General features: G+C 41.7%; 1 protein-coding gene across 4 annotated transcripts in view; it reads right to left on the bottom strand.

Annotated features, from left to right (window-relative positions):
• Positions 1 to 938: 938 nt before the first annotated feature.
• The window catches only part of zfhx3b (zinc finger homeobox 3b), a 164,455-nt gene continuing 142,965 nt past the window's right edge, over positions 939 to 22,428 (bottom strand). For all 4 annotated transcript variants that reach the window (XM_067400051.1, XM_067400054.1, XM_067400053.1 and 1 more), the window contains 5 exons: positions 14,317 to 14,450; positions 13,673 to 13,873; positions 9,272 to 9,395; positions 3,704 to 9,175; positions 939 to 3,572 (listed from right to left, as the gene is read on the bottom strand). In XM_067400051.1, the coding sequence (XP_067256152.1) occupies positions 1,855 to 3,572; positions 3,704 to 9,175; positions 9,272 to 9,395; positions 13,673 to 13,873; positions 14,317 to 14,450 (7,649 nt within the window). In that variant the 3' untranslated portion in view covers positions 939 to 1,854. The remainder of the gene's footprint in view (positions 3,573 to 3,703; positions 9,176 to 9,271; positions 9,396 to 13,672; positions 13,874 to 14,316; positions 14,451 to 22,428) is intronic.

Here is a 22,428-nt window from a genome sequence, read left to right as displayed (position 1 = left end):
GATTTCATGTGTGACAGAAAAACTTCAACAAAACCTTTTCTATCTTACAAACTGCAATGGCTCTGTAACGGTGCTACTCCACAATGCAAGGACAAGGGCCCTTTTTGATTTTTGGTTTTCTTAGTATTTGACGTAAAAAAGCCACCTGTCTGCTTGCAAAGAAGCAAAAACGGCAACTCTGATGCGTACTTCTTTTATTTTAAAACTTTGTTTTCTTTCCTTAAAAACAGCAACAAATTCTCAAGTATAAAGAAGCCTCTTTTCTCATCTTTATGCACCAATGGTGAAAGTGTTAAGTCTTTGGATTTTCTTTTTGTTTTAAAGCGTGAGAATTATTATTATTATTATTATTCTTTTTTCATTTTCATATATGACGACAACAACAAAAAATTGAAATGAACATAAAGCCTATAGCAGACTGCAGCCACACTACATGGAAACAAGTATCTGCTTTGTAGTGCTAAAGGAGAGGCAGTTATCTCCAAATCTACAAAGGCAGGGGGTACAGAATAAAGAAAGAAAGGAGGAACAGATAACGACGAAAAGAGAGAAAGTCAGACAGTGGTAAGTGCACTAAGGTAACACAAATATAACTGAACAATTTTCAAACACACCCCAGATTTCTCTTCGGATTTGGTCAATGCTGCACAAACCAAAGGTGAGAAACCCCTTGTGACAAAGAGATTCAGCTGGGAGAACAAAAATAAGAAGCTGAGAATTGGATAGAAATAGAGTAGAGATCGTTTCCTGCTCCTTAATCTAGTCTATTGGAATGACCAAGACAACATCAAATGAAGCGCCTTAAAGTTGGACAATACAAAAGCTAAATGTACACAAAGATTTTTCAATCTACCATACTGTTTAAATTCATTTCCAATGCAACAATCTACTGAACACCAAAAATGTATATATCTATCATAAATACAGAAAGGTTTTTTTTTTTCTTAAAAAAAAAAAAAAAAAAAAAAAAAAAAATTTTTCCCCCACCAAGTCTGCAATGCTCTTCGTGTCTGGGTAAAATGGGATTAGTAACTTTCCCATTAAAAACAAAACAAAACAGTAATAATTAAGAAGGTTTAAAACCAGCAATTCAGCTACTCATTGAATGCCCAGAAACTTTAGTTGAGTTAGTATCATTTCTGAATACTTTCTGCCAATAAAAGACATACAAAAACAGAAATGTCTATCATTTGTTTGGAACAAAATTAATAAAATAATGACTTTTTTTTGTAACACAAGAAAAGGTTGTGAGCTGTTGACCTGAGAATAAAATAGACATTACATTATTTTTCTTTTCTTTAGCAAGCCATTGGTATCTGAATGCTTAGATAGCAAGAAAACTGTAAGACTATTCTCCCATACAGTACATACTGGCTTTATGTGACTGTGCTATTAAGCGGAAATACTTATGCAAACAAGGGACAGCTTGTTGACTCGTTCTTTGTAGAGAGGGTTGTGGGGCCATTCAAATAACTTTGAGGCAGTCCATTGCAATACAGCATTCCACTAGCAATAACCGACTGTTAACTGCTGTGATCTCTATTCATTTATATATATATATACTGCATATGTGCATATATGTATATATATCTATATATATATTAAGAGTTGTAATAAACTAAAACCAGCATGTTGATATGGGAAAACAATCCACTAACATTTAAATTTTTGGTTACAAGCTTTGGAATTGCAGTTAGTCTTTACACGTCTTTTTCTGAAATTGGTTTGTATACTTTAAACATATTTTAAACATTGCTGCTTTTTTGTTTTTTCTTTTGTGTTTTCTTTTGTCTTCTGTTTTTTTTTCCTTTTTCTTTTTTTTTTTTTTTAAATATTGTTCATCACTGAAAGCTTTTACAATCTGATGGAGTCCGATCCTACACTAGTGAGATTACTACTACAACTACTGCTGTCTTTGAGACAGCCAGGCTGTTGTGGCTCCTCTGCTGGCCTGCCCAGCCTGTCTGCTGACTTCTGACTGCTGTCAGAATCAGACTCGTCGGTAAAGACGTCTGTTGGTATCGAGGTCTGGACCCCTGAGGTGCTCAATGAACTTGAGGTAACCGTTGAAGGAGAGGAAACTGTAGGAAAAGAAGACAATGCAGACGAAGGGGGATTGGGCTTCCCAGCTAAAGCTCTGGAGAAAGGGGTCTGGGACCATGATTTGCCTGTAGCTGTTGTGTTGAGTGTGGTGGCCGTGAAGGAGGAGGAGGTGCATGAAGATGCAGATGCTGATGAGGACGGCGTGGTGGCTGACATTGTTGGCGGAGGGGATGGGGTGTTGTTTGAGTGAGTGGCAGACTGCGAGGTAGATGCGGTGTTAGGACTGGGGAAGCAGGCTGAAGAGTGAGGTAATAAATTAGTAGCGTGCTCTTTGGCATTTCTGGATCTCTTGATTGTTCTGTGTTTGTGCAAGGCTGAATCCAGGTGTTGACTGAGCGCTTTGTCCCCTTCTAGTGTGGTGTCACAGGCGAGGCAGTCATAGAGGCCGCCCTCTGCTGCATTCCCACTGTTGGGGACCCGAAGCAACATCTCTTGCAGGTTTGCCACAGACTGACCGAAAAAACAAATTGACTTGAGGTGGCTGATAGCCGCTTCCTCTTTGCTGAAGACAGCTTGACACTTGCGGCACGCCAGCCTATACTGAACTTTGGGGACTATATATTGGTCAAGATGGGGGTCTGCACCTTTGCCATCCACTTCATGCTGCTCAGTGGCTAGGTTGTTGTGAGTGGAAGAAGTAGAGGATTCAACTGAGGGAGTGCTCTTTTGCTCCTCTGATTTTACTGGATCTTTGGCAGAGTCCTTACGGTCCACCGAGTTTTGTGAACTTTGGCTTGCTTTGGGCTGTTGGATCTGCTGAAGCTGCCGCTGCTGCTGCTGAAGTGCCTCCTGCAGGCTCTGCTGATATTGCTGGTAATGTTGAAGCAAAGATCCGGGTGAAAGCCCCATCAGGGCCTGTGATAAAGCTGGGTTGTAGGGGAAAAGACTTTCCATGCCATACATGGGCTGAAGATATCCACCTTGAAGGGCACCTGGTATCTGAGGGGCATAATACGGAGAGAAGCCAGGCATAAAGTAGGGCAGGAACTGACTTGTTAGCAGAGCTGTTGGATCTGAAGCTAAAGCTGCTTGTAGAGCTTGAAGTTGGGCAGTATCGACCACATACTCCATGCCAGGTGTTGGCATTGAGGTGGCCGGAACAGCAGTGTCTGGTTTTTCTTTCTTGGCACTGGCAGCAGAAGTGGAAGGAGCGGGAGTACCCCCAGCTGAGGATGGTGTAGAGGGCTTCTCAGACTTCTCCTTGGGTTTCTCTTTCTCCCTGGCCCTCTCTGAATCACGATCTTTATGAGCTTCATGCCGAGGGCCTGGCTGGGTCATCAAAGAGTTTGATGTAGATGTGGGGGTAGGGCTTGAGTGGGCAACAGATGTGCTGGCCTGAGCTGGGCTGGGAGAGGCCAATGAAGAGGAGGAAGGGGTCTTGTTGGGTAAACCAGATGTGGGGAGACTAGGTGAGGGTACACTGGCACCAGGCATGTTCAGGAGGTTTGGAGGTTTTGGAGGGGTTAAAGCTGCAGAAATTGACACAGAAAAACACAACATGATTACGAATACTGTGATATACATCTGAGAGTTAGTAGTCAGTTTTATATTTTTATTTTCAAAAGTCTTTCTTACTCATACTAGAGACTTAATGACATACCTGAGTTGGATGAGTTAAAGCCTGGTATAGAGGGACCACCAACACCTGGCAGGAGAACAGGGGGGATCCCCTGTAGATTTGGGTAACCTGACTGAAGGTTCAAGGCTTGCAAGGCAGGTGTGTCAAACATCCCTTGTTGCTGCATGGCTTGTTGTTGTGCTAGTCCCAAGACCTCATTCGCTTTTTTGATACGATCCATCTCCTGCTGCGCCATCAGCTGACGAACCGTTGCTGGATCAAAGTACTCTTTCTCTTTATCAAGCTGGCTTCCAATGGTATCCTTTACTTTGGATATGTGCTGTTGGGAAAAGATGTGGTCTCGCACTGAGAGACGAGCACTGTATTTAACACCACACAAAGAGCATTCTGTCTTAGGTCCCTCGTAAGAAGTCTGGTTGATACCAAAGTGCTTAGCCATGCTCAGCTTAGCCTTCTTTTCCTTTGCACGAGCATTTTGAAACCAGACCTGAACAACTCTCTTTGGAAGTCCAATGTCATTGCCAAGTACCTCACACTCCAGCATGGTTGGAGTCCTATAATCATTGAAGCAGGACTTGAGCACCTTCAGCTGAAGATTAGTCATCTGTGTTCGGAAGCGCTTTTGACCAGGCCTGTCTCCGCTATCAATGCTTCTGCTTCCAGAGGCTCCTGGACTTGGTGAACAAGGGTCAGCCAAACTAGATGTTTCACTGTAGTCTATCATATTTTCATTTTCATAGTCTTTCGTGTAGTAACTTGTTGCAGGGCTCACCAGTCCTGAGGACATCTGTTCATCATTCTCAATGGAGGGGACTGCACCCCCAGACTTTGAGAGGAAATCTCCACTATTATGGCTGTGCTTTGCATCAGCACTGTCATTGTCAATGTTTGCCTCATCACCTGTGGTAGTGTCGGTGATGGCTGTATTCACAGAGGAACAATCATCATTATCAAGTTTATTTTGATCAAAGTTTGTGTTTACTGAGGAAATGGTTGGGCTTTCAAACTCCTCTACTCCTTCAACCTTGATAGATGTTGGGCTCAGGAGAGCCCGGGGGGACAAGTCCATGCTTTTGCTCACAGGCGACAGTGATGAGCATTGCGCATCATTGTTAGACTGGGCAAGATGAGCATAGCTAGATATATCCAGAGGATCCATCTTCAACTGCATGGCTTCCTGTTCAGGTAGCATACCAGAAAGAGCCAAGTTGTATCCAGCACGTTTAGCCTCATGCCAGTGGCGTGAACGGATATGGGCCTCGAGGGCAGTTTTAGCTTTGAATAGGGCTCGACAAAATGGGCACCGTCGGTGAGCTTGAGCAGGCCCAACAGCCCGAAACTGCCCTTTTCTTTCTCTGGCTCTTGTGTTTTGGAACCATACCTGTACCACCCGTTTTTTAAGCCCCACTTCGTGAGCAATGTGGTCCAGCATTTTACGAGTAGGATTGGAATCAAGCAAATATTTCTGGTACAGAATCTCTAGTTGCTCTGGTGTAATAGTGGTTCGGAGGCGCTTGTCTCGTTGTGGCTCCTCTCCACTATTCATACTATCACTTTCTCCTGGGCTAGTTCCTGCCTTCTCCTCCAACTTCCTCTTCAAGGAATTCATAGTGGATGTAGGCGTTGATGGGGAGGTGGCAGAGTTGCTGGACATTTGTGGTATTGCTCCTGCAAGGAGCTGGCTAGCAAGCAGAGGATTGCTAGGATCAAATAACATGAAGGACATGTCCATTGGGCGATCCAAAAATTGAGGATGAATGAACTGATTTTGGACACTCAGGAAATGAAGTTGCTGGTGTTCCTGCCAGTGTTCAAATGAAGGGAAGGCAAGTTTGCACTGCTCACACTGGTATGGGATCATTTGCTGGGCCAACTGCTGCTGTGAGGCAGAGGCTAAATGAGGATTATGGGACATGTGGGAACTCTGGGAGGTCTGACTGGTATGTGAAACGGAGGGACCACTGTGTTGTTGCTGCTGGGAAAGGGACGGTGAAGAAAGCTTTGAATTCTTTGGGACTGCATGCATCTTTTCCTCTCTTTGCGGTCTCTGCTGTGGGGTCTCAGGTGGATGACTGGTTTCCTGTTTTAAAGTGGTCTGCTCTCTTTGACCCAATGATGCTTCTGCAGAGTGTTTCGATTTTTCATCAAAAGAGTTTGATGTGTTAGCTGGTGTAGGCTCGTCCTTTTCAGATGATGTGATGTGAGAGAATGCAGAGGTTGATGGAGGAAGAGGGCAGAGGCTTGAGGATGAGGGCATTGGTGTTTGACCTGATGACCCAGATGGAGTATAGTATTCATGGGAGAGATCCATAGAGTCCTCATTTAGGCTGTCATACTGCCCATCTTCCTCCTCGTCTTTGTAACAGAGCTTCTTTTGGTGTTTAATAAGGTCAAATATGCGCTGGAAAACCAGGCTGCACTTCTTGCACTGATAGTTTAAGTTGGTTGTCCGAATGTATCGGTCATTGGATAACTCACGTCGGTCACCTTCTTTTCCTCCATCTCCTTGGTTCTCATAATTTTTACGGGCTTTTTGTCTAGCATTTTGGAACCACACAACAATGACTCGAGTTGGAAGGCTCAGAAGATTGGATAACTGCTCAAATTCATCATCTTTAGGATAAGCATTAGCATCAAAAAAATCTTGCAGCACCCTCAGCTGGTAGTCTGTGAACCTTGTCCTTGAGGACCTCTTATTTCCATATGATTCCTGTTTTTGAGGCTCAGGGGAAGGTGGCTTTGAATCAATTTTGGTATCTTCAAGAGTTGTAATTGGAGGGTTGTTAAAGTTATAAGGTGAGTCTTTGTTGCGTTGTCGCTCTTTAAAGAGTGTGTTACGGAACCAGTGCTTTATAACTTTCTGGGGGAGTCCTGATTTATCTGCCATTTCCTTAATTTGTTCCTCATTGGGAGAGTTGTTGATATCGAAATATTGGCGGAGCACCCTTAGCTGGTCATCTGTGATACGGGTGCGGGGTCTCTTATTCTGTTGCTGCAACATGGCAGGGGTAAGCTGCTGTTGGTAGAGCTGGGCCAGATCAGTGGCCAGACTGGGCTCCACAGCTGGCAGTTGGGCAGGAATCTGAGAAGGTAATGATTGGAGTGACATAGGTTGCATCATAAGTGGAGAAAATAGAGGGAGATCCATTGGCATTGGAATTTGGGCCAGTGGAACTGGAGGTTGAGGGGTTTGAGCAGTTGGTGGTGTCAGATTAGGAGCAGAAACAGGTATATTTGGAGTTGGTACCCTCTGGGGAGGTGGAGGTGGAGGTGGGGGTGGAGGGGGTGGAGGAGGTGGAGCAGCTTCGGGTGTCTGAGGTCTCAATGGGTATAGCTTGTCATATTGTTCCCTGTACTCTTTGGCAAATCTTTCTAGGAATCTGAATGGAAAGAAAGCCTGGTGGATATGCTCCTGGTGACTCTTGAGAATCAATATGTTGGAAAAGAGCTTACCGCAAGACTCACACTCTAGCTTCTCTAATCCTTCAATAGGGTCAACCACTCTGGTGATACCAGCTGGCCCACTGCATCCTGACAGAGATCCTGCTGGCTTTCTTTGTGCTTTTTGCTTGTTCTCATTGTACTGAATTACTAACTCAAATCCAAAATTCTCCAACAGAGCTTTGGTGGCATTCCCTCTGGCATCTGAGGCAATCCTTGGAGGAGGAAATCCAGTGTCATGGTTTACGTTTACTACATTTTGAGGAGCATCTTTCTTTTCTTTGGACTTGTCTGACATATCTTTTGGAACATGATCCTCTGTTTTATCACTAATTTCTTTATCCTTTGGCAGCTCTCTTTCTTTCTCACTGTGAGGAGATGGCTTTGGCTTTTTGTCTACAGGGTGAGAGAGGGCACTCTGTTGAAGTAAAGCCATTTGACTTGATCCTTGGGAGTGAGTATGAGCTTGGTGCTGTTGCTGAAGGTGGTGGTGCATAAGCTGTTGTTGTAAGCAGCTCTGCTGGGCCTGTTGGGCAGAGTTTTTCTGTTCTTCCAACATTGAAGCAGCAGATCCACTCAAGCTCAGTGAAGAGCTGCTCAGGTTCATTTCTGGATTTAGTTGAAATTCTGCCCCAGGAATGTAAAACGGAAAGAGCAGCTGCTGTTGCTGAAGAGGGAGAAGAGCATCTGTTGTCATAGGGAAGTGCTGAAGAAGAGGGTTAAAAAGTTGAGACTGAAGGAGAGCAGCCTGCTGGAGCTCCTGTTGGAGCTGAGCCTGTGCCTGTGCTTGAGCCTGGGCCAACTGCTGCTGCTGTTGCTGGAGCTGTTGCTGATGACCCCTTGAGGAAAGCATATCTGCAAATTTCTTCTTTTTCACTTCATGATTCTCAGAAGGGGAGGAGTGACAAGCAGAATTACCCAAATTCTCAACACTGTGAGAATGACTTGACAGATGATTACCTCCCATTATGCTTTGTGCTGTTTGAGCTCCTGCTGGGGAGCTGCTGCTGTTGCTGGAGCTGGTCGTTGAGTTAGTGGCTGGAATAGGGCTTGGGGTTGAAGTGCTATTGGAAGTGCTTCCGCTTGGGCCACTACTGCTAACAGCACTAGAACTGCCACCAGCTGCTTCAAGCTTTGCTGCCCTGGCCTTAGTCTGATGAAGAACAGAGCGCATGTGAATCTCCAGTGTAGAGCTCTGGCTGTATGCTACATTGCAAGTGCTGCACTTGAAGGGCTTATTATCAGGGCTGCTGGTAGGCTCTGGCTGTCCGGTGGTGGATTCCTGTAGGGCCCTTTTGACTTTGTGCAAGTGAGACACAGAGTTGTAGTGTACAAGAAGGATATTCTTTTGAGTAAATGACTCTTTACAGACTGTACACTTGAAAGGACGGGACGGATCTAGAAACTTCTCCATAGTAAAGTTGGGGCCTTTTCTAAATGGCAGGGCACGTTTGGGTTCAGATCCAGAATCCTCTTGCAAAGATCCAGAGTCACTGCCAGTTGGGCTTTGCTTTTCCTCAGGGTCACTTTCATCTCCCTCTTTCTCATCATCAAGAAGACCTCCTTGGTCCTCTCCAAGTGAGGGATCACCCATAATCATTAGGTCTCCATTCATTAGTAAACCTCCATAGAGCTGCTGGATGTCAGCTTCACTTAACTCCAGGTGACTGGTCTCCAGATGCTTCTTAAGCGCCTGTAGAGTCCTGAAGCTGCGCTGGCACAGACAACACATTGTGGCTGCTCTGATTACATGGTATTGGGAATGGAGCTGAAGTTTCTCTATTGTCTTAAATGCCAAACTACATTGGTTGCAGCGATATTTGTAGACATGACGATCAGAGACAGGCAGTTGGGGCCTTTTATTGTGGACCTCATTGAAGTGCATCTGAAGCGCATTGGATGATTTAAAGACTTTGTTACAGCCCTTTTTCCAACAAAGGAAACCAGTGGAATCGTCCCTTGAAGGCTGTTGTTCCTCAAGGGGAGACTTGCGAGCTTCAGTGATGTCTGAAGCCAGGCAAACTCCTTTTTCAGGCTCAGCATCTGCCACCTCTGCAATCAAAAAAATAACACACATTAAAATTCTGATAACACATAGATAAGTGCATGTTTTTAAAAGGTGTTTTCTCAATTGCACAACATTCTAACCTGTATGTTTCTTAGTGTCATCAGAGTTTGAGTTAGCTATGGACGGAGGTGCGGTTTGAGTATCTTTCTCTGGTCCAGGGACTGGTATGAACATGCTTGCTGGCAGTACTTCTGATGCTGCCACCTGGAAAAATAAAACAGTATTTGTCACGTTAATTATAGGCCTTAAACAACAGCCTCTTGATAATGTAGAAAATCTCAAATTAATGTAAAGGACAAGCAGAAAGGACAAGGAAATGGACAAAAACATTTTTAACTATGCATTGTTGTATCATATACAGTAATTTCTTCATTGTAAAAAATGTTTTTAAAAGAAAAAGATTAACTTAAGGTGGTACAGGTGAGAGATGTGCCATAAACATATAATTTGATAATCATTCTATTTGAACTGGTCACAAACACATTCACAGTCCCCCCTCTTTCACACAAGTGACTTAATTTGCCATCCATGGAATTTGCACTTTGATCACTGATGGTGTTTTGTCATGCTCTGCGATAGTTCTCCTGCTACAGCCAATTAGTGTGATGGGCTGAGTGGTCTACCTTGGCCAGTTGAAAAACTTATTAGAGAGCCTAATTAAATAAGTCTTCCACCTCATAAAATGTGCTTTTCATTCCAATAGAAAAGGATGGCGCAATGGTGAAATGCCGTCATTCAGCCTGGAATTCTGGGTAATACAACAACTGTCAATTTCTGGATAATGATCAGCACTCTTAATTTAACATACAGTGCTCATTAATGTGTTTTCCAGCAACCATAATATTATAATCTAAACTATTATGCAAATTATTACTTGAAACAAAGTCATTAATAAAAAATGTAGATAAATTTAAATGTAGGTAGATGGCAAACAGCATGTTTTTCAGTCAATTTAATTAGGAAATTTTAAGTAGCAAAGAATATTGTTGTGATAAAGGTGCACCAAGGTTTGCTTGGCACTTCAAAGGTTGAAGTTAATCAAGTGTGAATGACAGCAACCTCCCCTCTATCTTTTAAGTGCACATGATTCTCCATGCATGGCTCTCACTCTCCTGCTATCTCTCTCTTTCTCAGAATAATAATAAAAACAGATTCATTAACAGGCTCCTATTTAACAGTAATCAGTGATTGAGATTGGAAAAGGTTGGGAGATGAGCCACTGTGTGCTTCACCTTCCTTCAATTAACTTCCCAAACTGAACAATCAGCCTCACTCATCATGCATTGCAATACCCCAATCTCCACAATATATCCCCCCTCTGTCTCTCTAGTGCCCCCTCTCTCTACATGTATAATGCTTTTCATCCCCTCTTTATGCCCTTGCAACTCAGTGCCCCTTTTTCCTCCCTAAGAGACAACCAATTCTATTTTGCTCACATCAGACAACAGCTTCATGTCTGTGGGAGTATGGATTATATTGCTTATATCCATATATGACAAAATCATAACATCCTTCAAACATAATATACTCTGCCTCATGATATTAGTCAAGTTAATGGGGTCATGTTAACCAAAAACGTCTAATTACCTGTGAGAGACCTAAGCAAACATTGTATCATTACATGGCTGTTTCACTGGTCTTCTGAGATCTGGAGCTGTTTTTATAGTGGATTTAAAACCTAATCACATTCCAAGTCAGCCAGCAGCTTTAACTAAGTGCCATCAAATGAAGAGTCCCACGCAACCCGATGTCTTTGAGTCTGAAACTCTGAGAAATAGTCAGTGAACCAGAGCGGTTCATAACCATCTGGTTACTGCAATCAAAACCACACTGGGCAAAATGTAGCCATTTTTTCCTGCTTTCTAGGTTCCTCCCTAACCCACTCTCCTCCTAAATGAAAGTGTTAAATGATTGTGACCAGTATGGAGAATTCCAGAAACAAAACATGCCTGTGATTAACATTACAAAGTGGACTGTTTCTAGACAACTGCATCATTAGGCAAAGAGCGCCGAGTGCTGAGAGTATCCCAAGGTCACTTTTAATTTGGACCGTCTAATTGGCAAACATAGTTCCAAATGGCTATCATCTAGCCAGACTCAGAATTAATGAAGCACAATTATTTTCATTACCCCTATCTTAGACAGACAGAACATTAGACATAGAGTGAGGGAGCGAGGGAGGGAGGGAGATTGAGAGAAGAGGAAGAAGGAGGAGGTAGGGTGAGTGAGAGTGGAAGAGAGTGCATCTTTATGCAATGTTTGCAAGAACTAAAAGTCACCTGATTCAGAATTCATTAAGCTTGTCTGCCTGACATGAGGAACAGGATAGAGTACCTCTCTCCATCTCTCGTTACTTGTAAAAAAGGTGCTGGTTTTAATGTGCATTGTATTAGCTCAGTTTCTATCATGCACCGCACTTGTACAGCGCTCGGTGCATTATTACCTCTATAAAAGAAAAAATATTGCCGTCTGGCCTCTACTAATGTGTTCACCATTTGTTTCGGGCTGGGGGAGTGGAGATGCCTTCACAGAATTTAGAGTGATTGGCCAAGCAAGCGATTCAAACTCCACAGGCAAACTTGCACATAATTATTTCACTTCTAAAATTTGGTGAGAGAAAAAAACCCCCCATGAAAGCAGGGTAGTCTCAATAGAAGCTGAAATGGAATAAGGTGAGTATTCTCTGAGGAACCGGGCAGAGTAGGCTGCTGGAGGCCTGAGCGCTCTGGGACTAGAGAGGTGGAAATAACGTAAAGGGATGATGTAAGTATTACTGCTTCTAGAGAGTGCCTGGAATACAAATGACCTTGGTAATCAGAAGAGACTTTTATAATTTTTCCACTAAACTGAGAAAATTTCTTCTAAGGTTAAGAATTACATTATTCATCTACTTTTTACAAACCAACTGTTTCTTCTAATCAGCACTGAAATTAAATGGAGGGTCTACTGGTTTGGAGAATTATTATTATTATTTTCTTTTGCCTGAGAAGACCCTAGTAATCTTAAATGTCTCTCTTCTAGATAGAGTTGTCAAAAGTACCGACTTCGGTGCCAAGTCGGTACTGAAATTGTGTGACGCTTCAAGCAATGTTGAGATTCGTAAATACCTCCGATTAGCCATTGTGTTCACGCACTCATCGGATATGTCTGTGACTGGCTTCAATGATCAACGCTTCAAAAACATTGTAAATAGTCATCAATGATGTTCTTCATCGAGCACGTACACAGATACACATGGGAGCATTTGAAAGCCTGCTTTCAAATGCTCCGGCTTTCAAAACGCTTTCAAATTCAAACACTCCCGTGCGTTGATCATTGTAGTCAATCACAGACATATCCAATGAGCACGTGAACACAATGGCCAATCAGAGGTGTTTACGAATCCACTCAACAGTGCTCAAAGCACCGACTTGGTACCGAATCTGTACTTTTGACAACTCTACATCTAGAGTTACAGAGATGTCTCAAAATGTCCCGAAAACTGCCAAGATGAAGCAAGATGATATTTAAGTACATTTCTATGCTAACAGAAACATATCTGAGATCTCCATTAAGTCCCCTTAGGTATGAATGAGCAACCAACTTTTGGGACTATAACCTTCATGCTAGTGTTCTCAAAAGTACAGACTTTGATACCAGATATGTTTGTGATTGGCTACAATGATCAAAGATTCAAAAACACAATGTAAATAGACATCAATGACGCTCTTCGCCAAGCACTTACACAGATACTCACAGGAGTGTTTGAAAGCAGCTTTCAAATTCTCCCTCTTTCAAATTTAAACACTTCCGTGTGCTTTCAAACGCTCCCGTGCGTTGATCATTGTAGCCAATCACAGACAAATCTGTTGACCGTGTGAACACAATGGCCAATCAGAGGTGTTTACGAATCTGCTCAACGGCACTCAAAGCGTCACATTTATAAAATGTCAGTACCGACTTGGTATCGAAATCTATACTTGACAACACTACTTCATGCTAATCCCTACTAGCATAATAAAACATGGAAATTATATTGACCATAAGAATACCCAACCATATATGCAGGATTCCCAGGGGCCATATGACAATGATCAGTTTCTTTTGCCATTTTAGTTAAGCCTTAAAATGCCATTAATTAGATAAAAGGAAACAATCTTGGGTCCACAAAGGCAGGGTGAGTAAGAAACTGTGAGTCATCTGTGAGCTTAATGCCTGACATGAACACTACTGAACATGGGCTGTGTGTAAAAGCATATGGCCTTCGCACTACACAATAGAAGGGTATTGAGGCCTTTACTCTCATCTCACATTAAAAACAAATATTGCAGAGAGAAATTAACTGTGATGAATAGATATCTATCCACTAGAAATTATTAGTAAGGTTCTTTTGACCGTGGAGGAAAACTTGGTTGAATGTCTTGGACATTCATTATAGGTATGTAAGCATATGAAGTAGAAGGCAAAATCTGCAGTGGTAAATACATTCAGCAGCAACTTACAGTGGCAATTAGTTTGTCGACGCAGTCTGGTGCCACGCTGTGGAGGTGGGTGAGATGGAACTGCAGATGGACCTTGTTGTTGAGCATGTCCTGGCACAACGGGCAGCGGAACATGGGCTGCACTGAGTGCTGCGTCATCACGTGCATTCTGAGCCGGTTCAAATCTGTGTTGCTGAACTTGCAGTAGGGGCACTGGTACATCTGTACAATGATAAAAAGACAGACACACAGAAAGAATATTATTTTCTTGAGAGAAGTGGTCAAATCAAGGGCAGAGCAAGACTCGCCTCTCTCCCATGCAGAGAGCAGTGGGCTACTTTGAGAGGCAGACACTTCAAAGGGCTCTCATCTGTCAAATATCATATTGATTTTTCACCTTTTGCACAATTAGCACTGCAAGAGCAGCAGAAAAGATGGAGAAATATAATATTTTTAGAAAAAAATGCATGCATAATTTAAAAAGGCCAGCTACATTCTACTACTCTATATTAAAAAGGGCTGAAAACAACATCCTTAGATATTTTGTTAATTAATGGGTACAGTTAATGAGACCTACATGCCTGGGGATTAGATAAGGTCTTTCTGAATCTACATCACAGAAACAGACAGAGAGAATTCTAAATGTTGTAGAATTTCCTCCATACCTGCTCTCCACTGCTCTTCTCAGCGGTCCTAGGTCGTTTCGACGAGAGAGGGCTTTCTGCTGCCTCGGACCTCGAAGAAGGCCGCTTGGAGGGAACCGGGGAATCCGTCTGATCCCTCTCCGATTGGTTGGATGCTGCCATAGACACACAAAAAGATGCATAGTTGTCAAAACACAGCACCGATTTGGCAGTCAGGGCATGCAATCAATCAATAAGTCAGCCTTTACAAAAATGAAATGCAGTAAAACACAGTTTTGTGCAGTATGACAATGCACAATGTCAAAATTGTATCACAGTTAAAATGGCTTTTATGAAACCTACTGTGCTGAGCTTACTGGTTAAAGCAAACAACAAAGGAGATTTGTAATAATAAATTAACTTGCTATTATGTAAGTGTAACCTACAGTAAAAGTTAATTGAATGTTGAAACCAAGCAAAGTTCTTTGCTTTCGGTTTGTTTCAAGGAACATACAATGAAGAAATTATTTATAATTGGAAATTTAGAGACAGTCTGCAGTACAGTAGTAGGTGTGGTCATCTGGACATGGTAATACAACAGCTCTCAGTCCAAGTGTGCTGTAGTACATGAGTGGTAATGTGAATTAAGCATATTACTGCCAATTGCCAAATATAGCTTTCAGTATTTCAGTAAAAGTAAAGTAAACAAATGCTGCGCATGTGGTTCAAATCTGACTTGTGTCATATCACCATATAATATGCTATCATCTCTCCAATTACAATGTCGATAAAATGGTGAAAAAAGGATGTATTACTGCAATGAGTAACATATCTTTCTAAACTGTGATATATAGGCATTGAACAGGAATCAGCCAGGCCGGCGGATTGCTAAGGCAGGCTGCTCCCCCTCCAAACCAATGTAGTCTTTTAACCGCTCCTCCCATGGCACTTAGAAGAGGCAGTGTGCAATGCTTTGACGGCTTGTCTCTCCCTATGTTGGATGTTTAGGACATCAGACACCGGCACAGACATCTAATCAAAACATTAGTTTGCCACGGTGAGCAGCTTTAGGATGCCTGCTCTCTCAGATGAAGCCATTTGAAGTGTGGCTTCAGCGAAGGGATTCGCCCAACTTGAAAAGAGTCAAATATACCACAAGCAGCTTCAAAATGTATCAAGAAGAAAGAGATATGTTCTGGTTCCTATTTCGATTCTTTTCCCTTGCTTATTTACACTTCTCATTGGAATACAAAATTGCATTCCCTAGTTATTTAGGTTTTCAGCAAATCTTAGTTTTGCATAAGTTTCACATTTTGCTATAGTTTTTAAAGAAAGGACTCTTTGCGAACTAGCCAAAGATCGGGTCGGGTGCTAATCTATCACTATTGGCATGGCTCACTCATTTCTGAAAACAACAACAACAACAACAACAACAAATGGTCTATTCAAGTAGGTGAATGTCAACATTTTTTTAAGCAAGCGTAATTTCACGTGTTGTTGTCAGTTAGCTCAACTTAAACTGCCATTCCCTGTTGAGAAAACAGCATATGCTGGTTAGGTATATTTGGAAGCATGGAAGCTAGTTTGAGTTGGTTCATGCTGGTCCTTAGTTGGTCCTTAGCTAGTCATGAGCTGGTTTAAGCTGGTCAATTGCTGGTCCCAAGCAACTAGCTCCAGCTCAGGACTAGCTTAAACCAGCTCAAACAAACTGCCATGCTTCAAAACATACCTAACCAGCATATGATGGTTTTTTTCAACAGGGTTAGCATGTTTATAGTTAGCTATCTGTGTGATAGTCTTTTCACTTTCTATACTGACAGAGAGAAATCCTAACAACAACAGGCCCAGAGCTTAGCTAACCAGAATGTATCTGGAAACAACAAAATAACAACAAAACTGAAGAAAACAAACTATTTTGGCAATACAGAGAAATCAGAGCACAGAATTAAAAAAAAGCCTCATATAAAAAGTAAATCCACTTTAAGCCAGAGAGGGGTCGAGAGGACATACTGTTGACACTGCTGAGGGAAAGAATTCACAGTGAAACTTAAGATGCCCTTCTCTCTAGCCGGCCCATAACGAGGCTATAAAGAGTTAAATTTGGCATGATTTGTCCAGTCCTGAAAGGGCAAATTGAGAGCAGGGGATTGTGGGGAGGGGTGTGTGGGTCAGTTTAAGCCGGACTGACCATGTTCCTTGGGCAGACATTAAAGTGTCAGGTCCAATCATGGCAGGGCAGCTGAGCGCTGGCTTTAGTGGGGGGCCCTACTTTGGGGAACGCTGCCTGCTGCGGCTCCCAGAGACTCCCCCAATCAGCCAGTGCTGCCCTATTAGGTCCAGTCATGGGCAATCCCATTAGACACATCCACCAATAAACAAAGGAAATGTTAAACAAAGGAACCTCCCATTTGTCGCCATTAACCTCCACTCTCCGTCTTGGCACTGTCCTGGCCACTTCCTCCTTACTGCACTGCTCCTACTGACAGTGGCTATGTCTGTGGAAGTCCCTTGACTCTTCCTAGCCTCTCTATTATCTGCTTGTGCACATTCTTTCAGGAAACCTCCTTTTTAGGTTCCTTGTAGGACATGTTCCTGGTTGGTAACCAAATTGTCCAAAACACAGAATTATTCTTACTACAATAAAACTCTGGAAACTTGGCACTGTCATCAAAAACAAATTTCTTCAAAACTGCTAATGCTATTTGAAGGCCAAGTTATATTATTGTGGAATTTTGGTGGAAAAGCGAGTACTGGGATAGAGATCTAGAGTAGGACAAGCTACTCTAAAACATAGAAAACTTCAGCTAATGCTTTTATGCTAAATGCATTTAAGATAAATACATGTAAACAAATCAACAATCAATTGCCTGTAACTCTAAGTATGATTGAAAAGGGGTTAAGTACACTCTTTGAGAATTACTTGCAAATGTTTTATTGTAAATTCTGTCTATTGCAAGTGAATAGCGTGAGGTCAGGGGAGCAGCTGCCTGCCGGAGGCCTGCTGCACGTGCGGAGGGGAGGGCAGCCTACTGCCTCTGGGCACAGCCGCACCTCGTCACGCCCTGTTAGGACTCCATAAATCTGATCAATTGTTTGCTTTTAAAAAGCCCCAAAAACCCACTTCTGCCACCAAACCCCCGTGACTAAAGCCCAGCTACCGTATCCTGTTTTCTGTTGTCAAGAGACGGAGGGAGAAAGCGGGGAAAAAACATCATCACAGAGCACGCTGGAACAAAATGGAGACCAATAAACAGGCAAAGAAAGCGGACTGTTGGCATGTGCGATGCGTGTGTGTTCAGTACGGTTGGACGGTTGCAGGAACATGCCTCAACATCTGAGCAGGTCAGATCCATTATTAGAGACCATGACCAGAACCTGATGGCAGGGGTCTCTCTTTCTCTCCCCTCCCTCTCCATGGTCTCCGCTCACAAACCTGGCTATGTGTGTCAGGCTCCGGTATGTTCACTGTGTATTAGTGGTCGACCAGTATGGGTTTTTTAAATGCCAAATCCCGAGAGCAGGGTATTATATTTGTAATACAATGAGAAAAAACATTAAAGAAGACAAGGAAAAAAAGAAATTAACCTAAACAAACATGTTATAATGTATATTTTTAAATGTCAAATATATATTGTTTTAAATGTTTATTGAAAATTCACTATACAACTATTAGCTATTTAAGAGTATAAATAATCTCAAAAGGGATAATTATTGTCTACATTAAAATATTTCAAAACGCCCAAATATCGACAGATTAATCATTTCGAAATGGTCAAATTTCGGCTGAATCAAATAATTTTAAAACATTTGTGGTCTTTAAATGGCTAAATATTGGCCCACACAGATAGCATAACTGATATTTGGTACATATGTAAAATTGATTTTCCCCTCACAGAAACAGTGTTACACAAAAATACTAGCATTAGATTTTTTAAAGGAGTGGGAACTATATCAGTCTTCCTATGTGTGCAATTCTTGCCCCCTGTGTCTTTTCAAAACCATCCTAATGTAGTATCTGTACATCTGACCTCAATTTTACCATTCAGCAGTAGACCGCGCTTGCAGCAAAACCCACAGAGACAGCGACAACGCCCCGACTTTCATCTGACATCACAAAAGCCAAAGGAGAAGCAGTGAAAAAAGTCTTAAAAGTCAATTAGGTGATTATTAATTCATGGGCCTTTTCCGTAAGCAGGAGGTCTTTGTTCTGGAGTGTCCCGTAAGTGAATTGGACTTTGGCACCTTTTCTCAACCCTTGGAGCTGAGCAGCATTTCTCAGCCAGCCAGAGGAGGCTGTCAGTGCTGAGTGCTAAGCCTCTAAATCAGAGACGTGAAGCGCTTTCATGGAAAGGAGGCACCGAACAAGTGTGCGACTGACACAAGCAGGACAGCAATAACGCAACAAGTCCTGCGCCACTGAAAATGTCCACAAATGTAACCACAGCTGCCATCATATCATTACCTAGGTGTCCTTGGGAAGTCATCTCCTACGAGACTAACTGGACACTGAAAGTGGGCGGACAGGGAAAGAGCAGAAAAATTATTTCTCCTGGCATATGGAGTGCATCATGCGCATTTGCAAAAACTCAGCAGATGTGTTCACAAGATGGCATGGGAAATGTCATGTGATCAGTTCATCCTTACTTTATCAAGCTCAGCTTTTGCTCCTAAAAAAGGCAAATCTCCACTTTGACATAATGAGTCCTGCAAAAAGCCTGACCACTTTCAAACACAATCAGCATGCTTAATGATGGTTTATGATGGTTAGAGAGGTTTAGTCCTAGTCTACACTGAAAAAAAAAAAAAAATCTTTTTGAATTAATAAAGGTCCTCTGAAACGAAGCAATGCATTTGTGTAAGAAAAAGATCCATATTTAAAAATTTAAAAACTAAAATAACTAGCTTCCGGCCTTACGCGTGTCGACTTATGCCAAAAGAGTAATCCTTGACGCAATGTAGGAGTAATGTAAGTTTTGATGGCTCTCGCTGTTCAAAAAAATAGGGCTGGGCATCAAACTGAAGCTCCTCTTGTCTTATATCGAAATCCACAGACATTTCTCTTTAAAAAATCTCATTTTAGACTTCTAATTTTTAGACCGGTGTTTTGTTTTGCTCTCTCCTCTGTACTTCTGCGTTTATAGATACGTCATGCGTCTGGTCCGAGTTCACTCTTTTATCAGGGTTTTATGTAGTTTTTATATAGTTTTTTATGATGGATAGTTGCACTTTTTTGGGCTTCAAAATCTCATCCTCTGCCATTATAAAGCTTGGAAGAGCCAGGACATTATTTAATATAACTCTGATTGTATTCGTCTGAAAGAAGAAAGTCATATAAACCTAGGTTGGTTTGAGTAAATCATGGGTTAATTTTCATTTTTGGGTGAACTAACCCTTTAATTTTTATATTTCTTACCCTACTGACAGATTTATTTTTTTTTTTTCTTGTTTTATGTATCTCTAGTCAATGTATCTTGATTTAAGAATGTTTAGATATTTGTATTGGAAACCAAGCCAAAAGTAAGAATATATATATATATATATATATATATATATATATATATATATATACATATATATATATATATATATATATATGTAGATGGACCAGAGGCGATCAACCAGTATGGTCCTTCTAAGCTGGTTGACCATGGAACTAGTTGTTAGACTAGTTAAAATTCCAGAATTAGAACAACACCATCCCATGCTTCTCTTTTTAGGAGGTCAAACCTCCTCCATCGTTCTTTTGTCTTTCTCGCTTTTCTCCCCAGACCTCACTTTGGGCATCTCTTTCCCTACTCCCTCTGCTATTTAACCATTAATACAAAGGAGTGGTCCAACTCCCCAGTGCTATAAGTCATTCACTTTTACCACGGCTAACAATAACCGAATATTATCTTTTTCTGCTCAGTCCCTCCCCCCTTTTTTCCCCCCTCTTTTTAATCTGTAGGCCGCGTTGGTGCCCTGAGCAACAAAGGGCTATATTCCATTTCACCTCATATTTCTCAGGTAATTACTCTGCATCAATTAATTTCAAATAAAGAAAATTACAACCAAAGCCTAACGCCAACGCCACTCCATATTGCGGCTTATCATATCACAGTTCCCTTGGTGTATAACCCACTATTAAATGAAAGGACCACCTCCATGGCTCTGCAAAGGAAGTGCCCATGTAGCCCCACAGGCGTGACTGCTACAAAGACAAATTTAAAATGAAGAAATTAAAAGGAGATATCAATTAGTGGACGTGTTATTAATCTTCCAATTGCAAGGCGGGAGCTAACGCCGCAATCACCTTTAGAGGACATCCACGCACTGACACACATACATGCAACTCGCTCTCTCTTTCTCAGGACGGCATGCCAATTAGAATATAGGGAGTAAGACTCATAAACACAGGTCTATGTGAGCGCTGGCTCACAAACAAGGACAATTTATAGCCTATTAGTCCTCAAGACAAAAATAATTTTAATTTAGCGATGACAAGCTTTTAAAGGACACGATATGAATATGCAAACGCGCTGGTGCTTTTAAAACTGCTCTGATTGATGCTTTGTTTCAGAGACAGGGCGTTAGGAAGAACTTCAGTGACATGCTTTTCAGATTGTTTCACTACCTGGTAAATTCATCTTAAAACACCCTCAGGATGATGCAATAAATATGGCATCATAAAAATCATGACAGTTTTCATCCGTATATGTGCCATTTCTTCAGCGCTATTCACCGAGTCAGCTGACAACCCTGACAGCTACGGTTGCATTTACTACGATTATAACACGCCACAGCTAGAGCCCCTGCCTATTCACATCAACTCCTGTAAAATCTATTGATGGACATCAAGGCCATGAAAAAATGCTGGAGATGGAAACCGCTCTGCTTGTAATACACTTTCTCTGTGTCCAGGGGGTGCTAATGTTCACCTTGCAGTCAGAGGACAATTATTTTGCTGTCCTTCTCACTTCTCTCCTGTACACACACACAGTGGAATACATTCACACAAACACACACCGTCCCCTGTGCATCCAATCACTGACATTCATATATTTAAGTAAATGTATAAGGCAAAAGAGATGGAACCAATTTAGAGGGGCGCTGCTGCCGCGATAGCATCTGACCTGCATCAGATTATTTTCCCTCCCTCACTATAACCCCAGTGATTTGAAAGTTGGGGGTTGAGAGGATATATTCATAAACCTGCCGAGGACGCCCTGCCTGTAAAGCACCACCTCCCCACCACCTATATTTATCTTACACATATCAAATCATATTGTGGTTCACCTTCAGTCCTTAAGTGAATTAACAATTCTGCTCATCTCTTTCAGCTCCACGTTGTCATGTATCCTCCCCTTTCTCTGTCCATCCGTTACTTCCTCTATCCTTATTTTCTGCCCCAAATTACCCTTCTTGCTTTAATAAAGTCCAATAATCCCACTGCACTAATGCTAACCCTGTTCACCCATTGGATCACCTTTAATCAAACTGTTCATATATGTGACCCTGGACCACAAAACCAGTCATAAGTCGCACAGGTATATTTGTAGCAATAGCCAACAATACATTGTATGGGTAAAAATTATTGATTTTTCTTTTATGCCAAAAATCACTAGGATATTAAGTAAACATCATGTTCCATTAAGATATTTTCTAAATCTTCTTCTGTAAATATGTATAAAAAAATTTTTTTGTGGATGGATATGCATTGCTAAGGACTTCATTTGGACAACTTTAAAGGCTTTTTTCTCAATATTTTAATTTTTTAATCTCAGATTCCAGATTTTAATTATTCAGCTTTCATATGATGTATAAATCTCAATTTCGAAAAATTGACCCTTATGACTGGTTTTGTGGTCAAGGATCACATATTACTTTTGGAACGCTTATACTAACTTAAAGGATTAGTTCACTTCAGATTCAAAATTTCCTGATAATTTACTCACCCCCATGTCATCCAAGCTGTGTATGTCTTTCTTTCTTCAGTCGAAAATAAATGTAGGTTTTTGAGGAAAAAACATTCTAGGATTTTTCTCCATATAGTGGACTTCACCAGGATACAACAGGAAGGTCCAAATTGCAGCTTTAAAGGGCTCTACACAATCCCAGAGCCGAGGAATAAGGGTCTTATCTAGCGAAACGATTGGTTGTTTTCTAAAAAAAATA

This window comes from Chanodichthys erythropterus, chromosome 11 (genome assembly GCF_024489055.1).
Source record: "Chanodichthys erythropterus isolate Z2021 chromosome 11, ASM2448905v1, whole genome shotgun sequence".
Classification (NCBI taxonomy): domain Eukaryota; kingdom Metazoa; phylum Chordata; class Actinopteri; order Cypriniformes; family Xenocyprididae; genus Chanodichthys; species Chanodichthys erythropterus.
The sequence above is the reverse complement of the archived record's forward strand: the minus strand, read 5'-3'. Positions and strand labels throughout refer to the sequence as shown.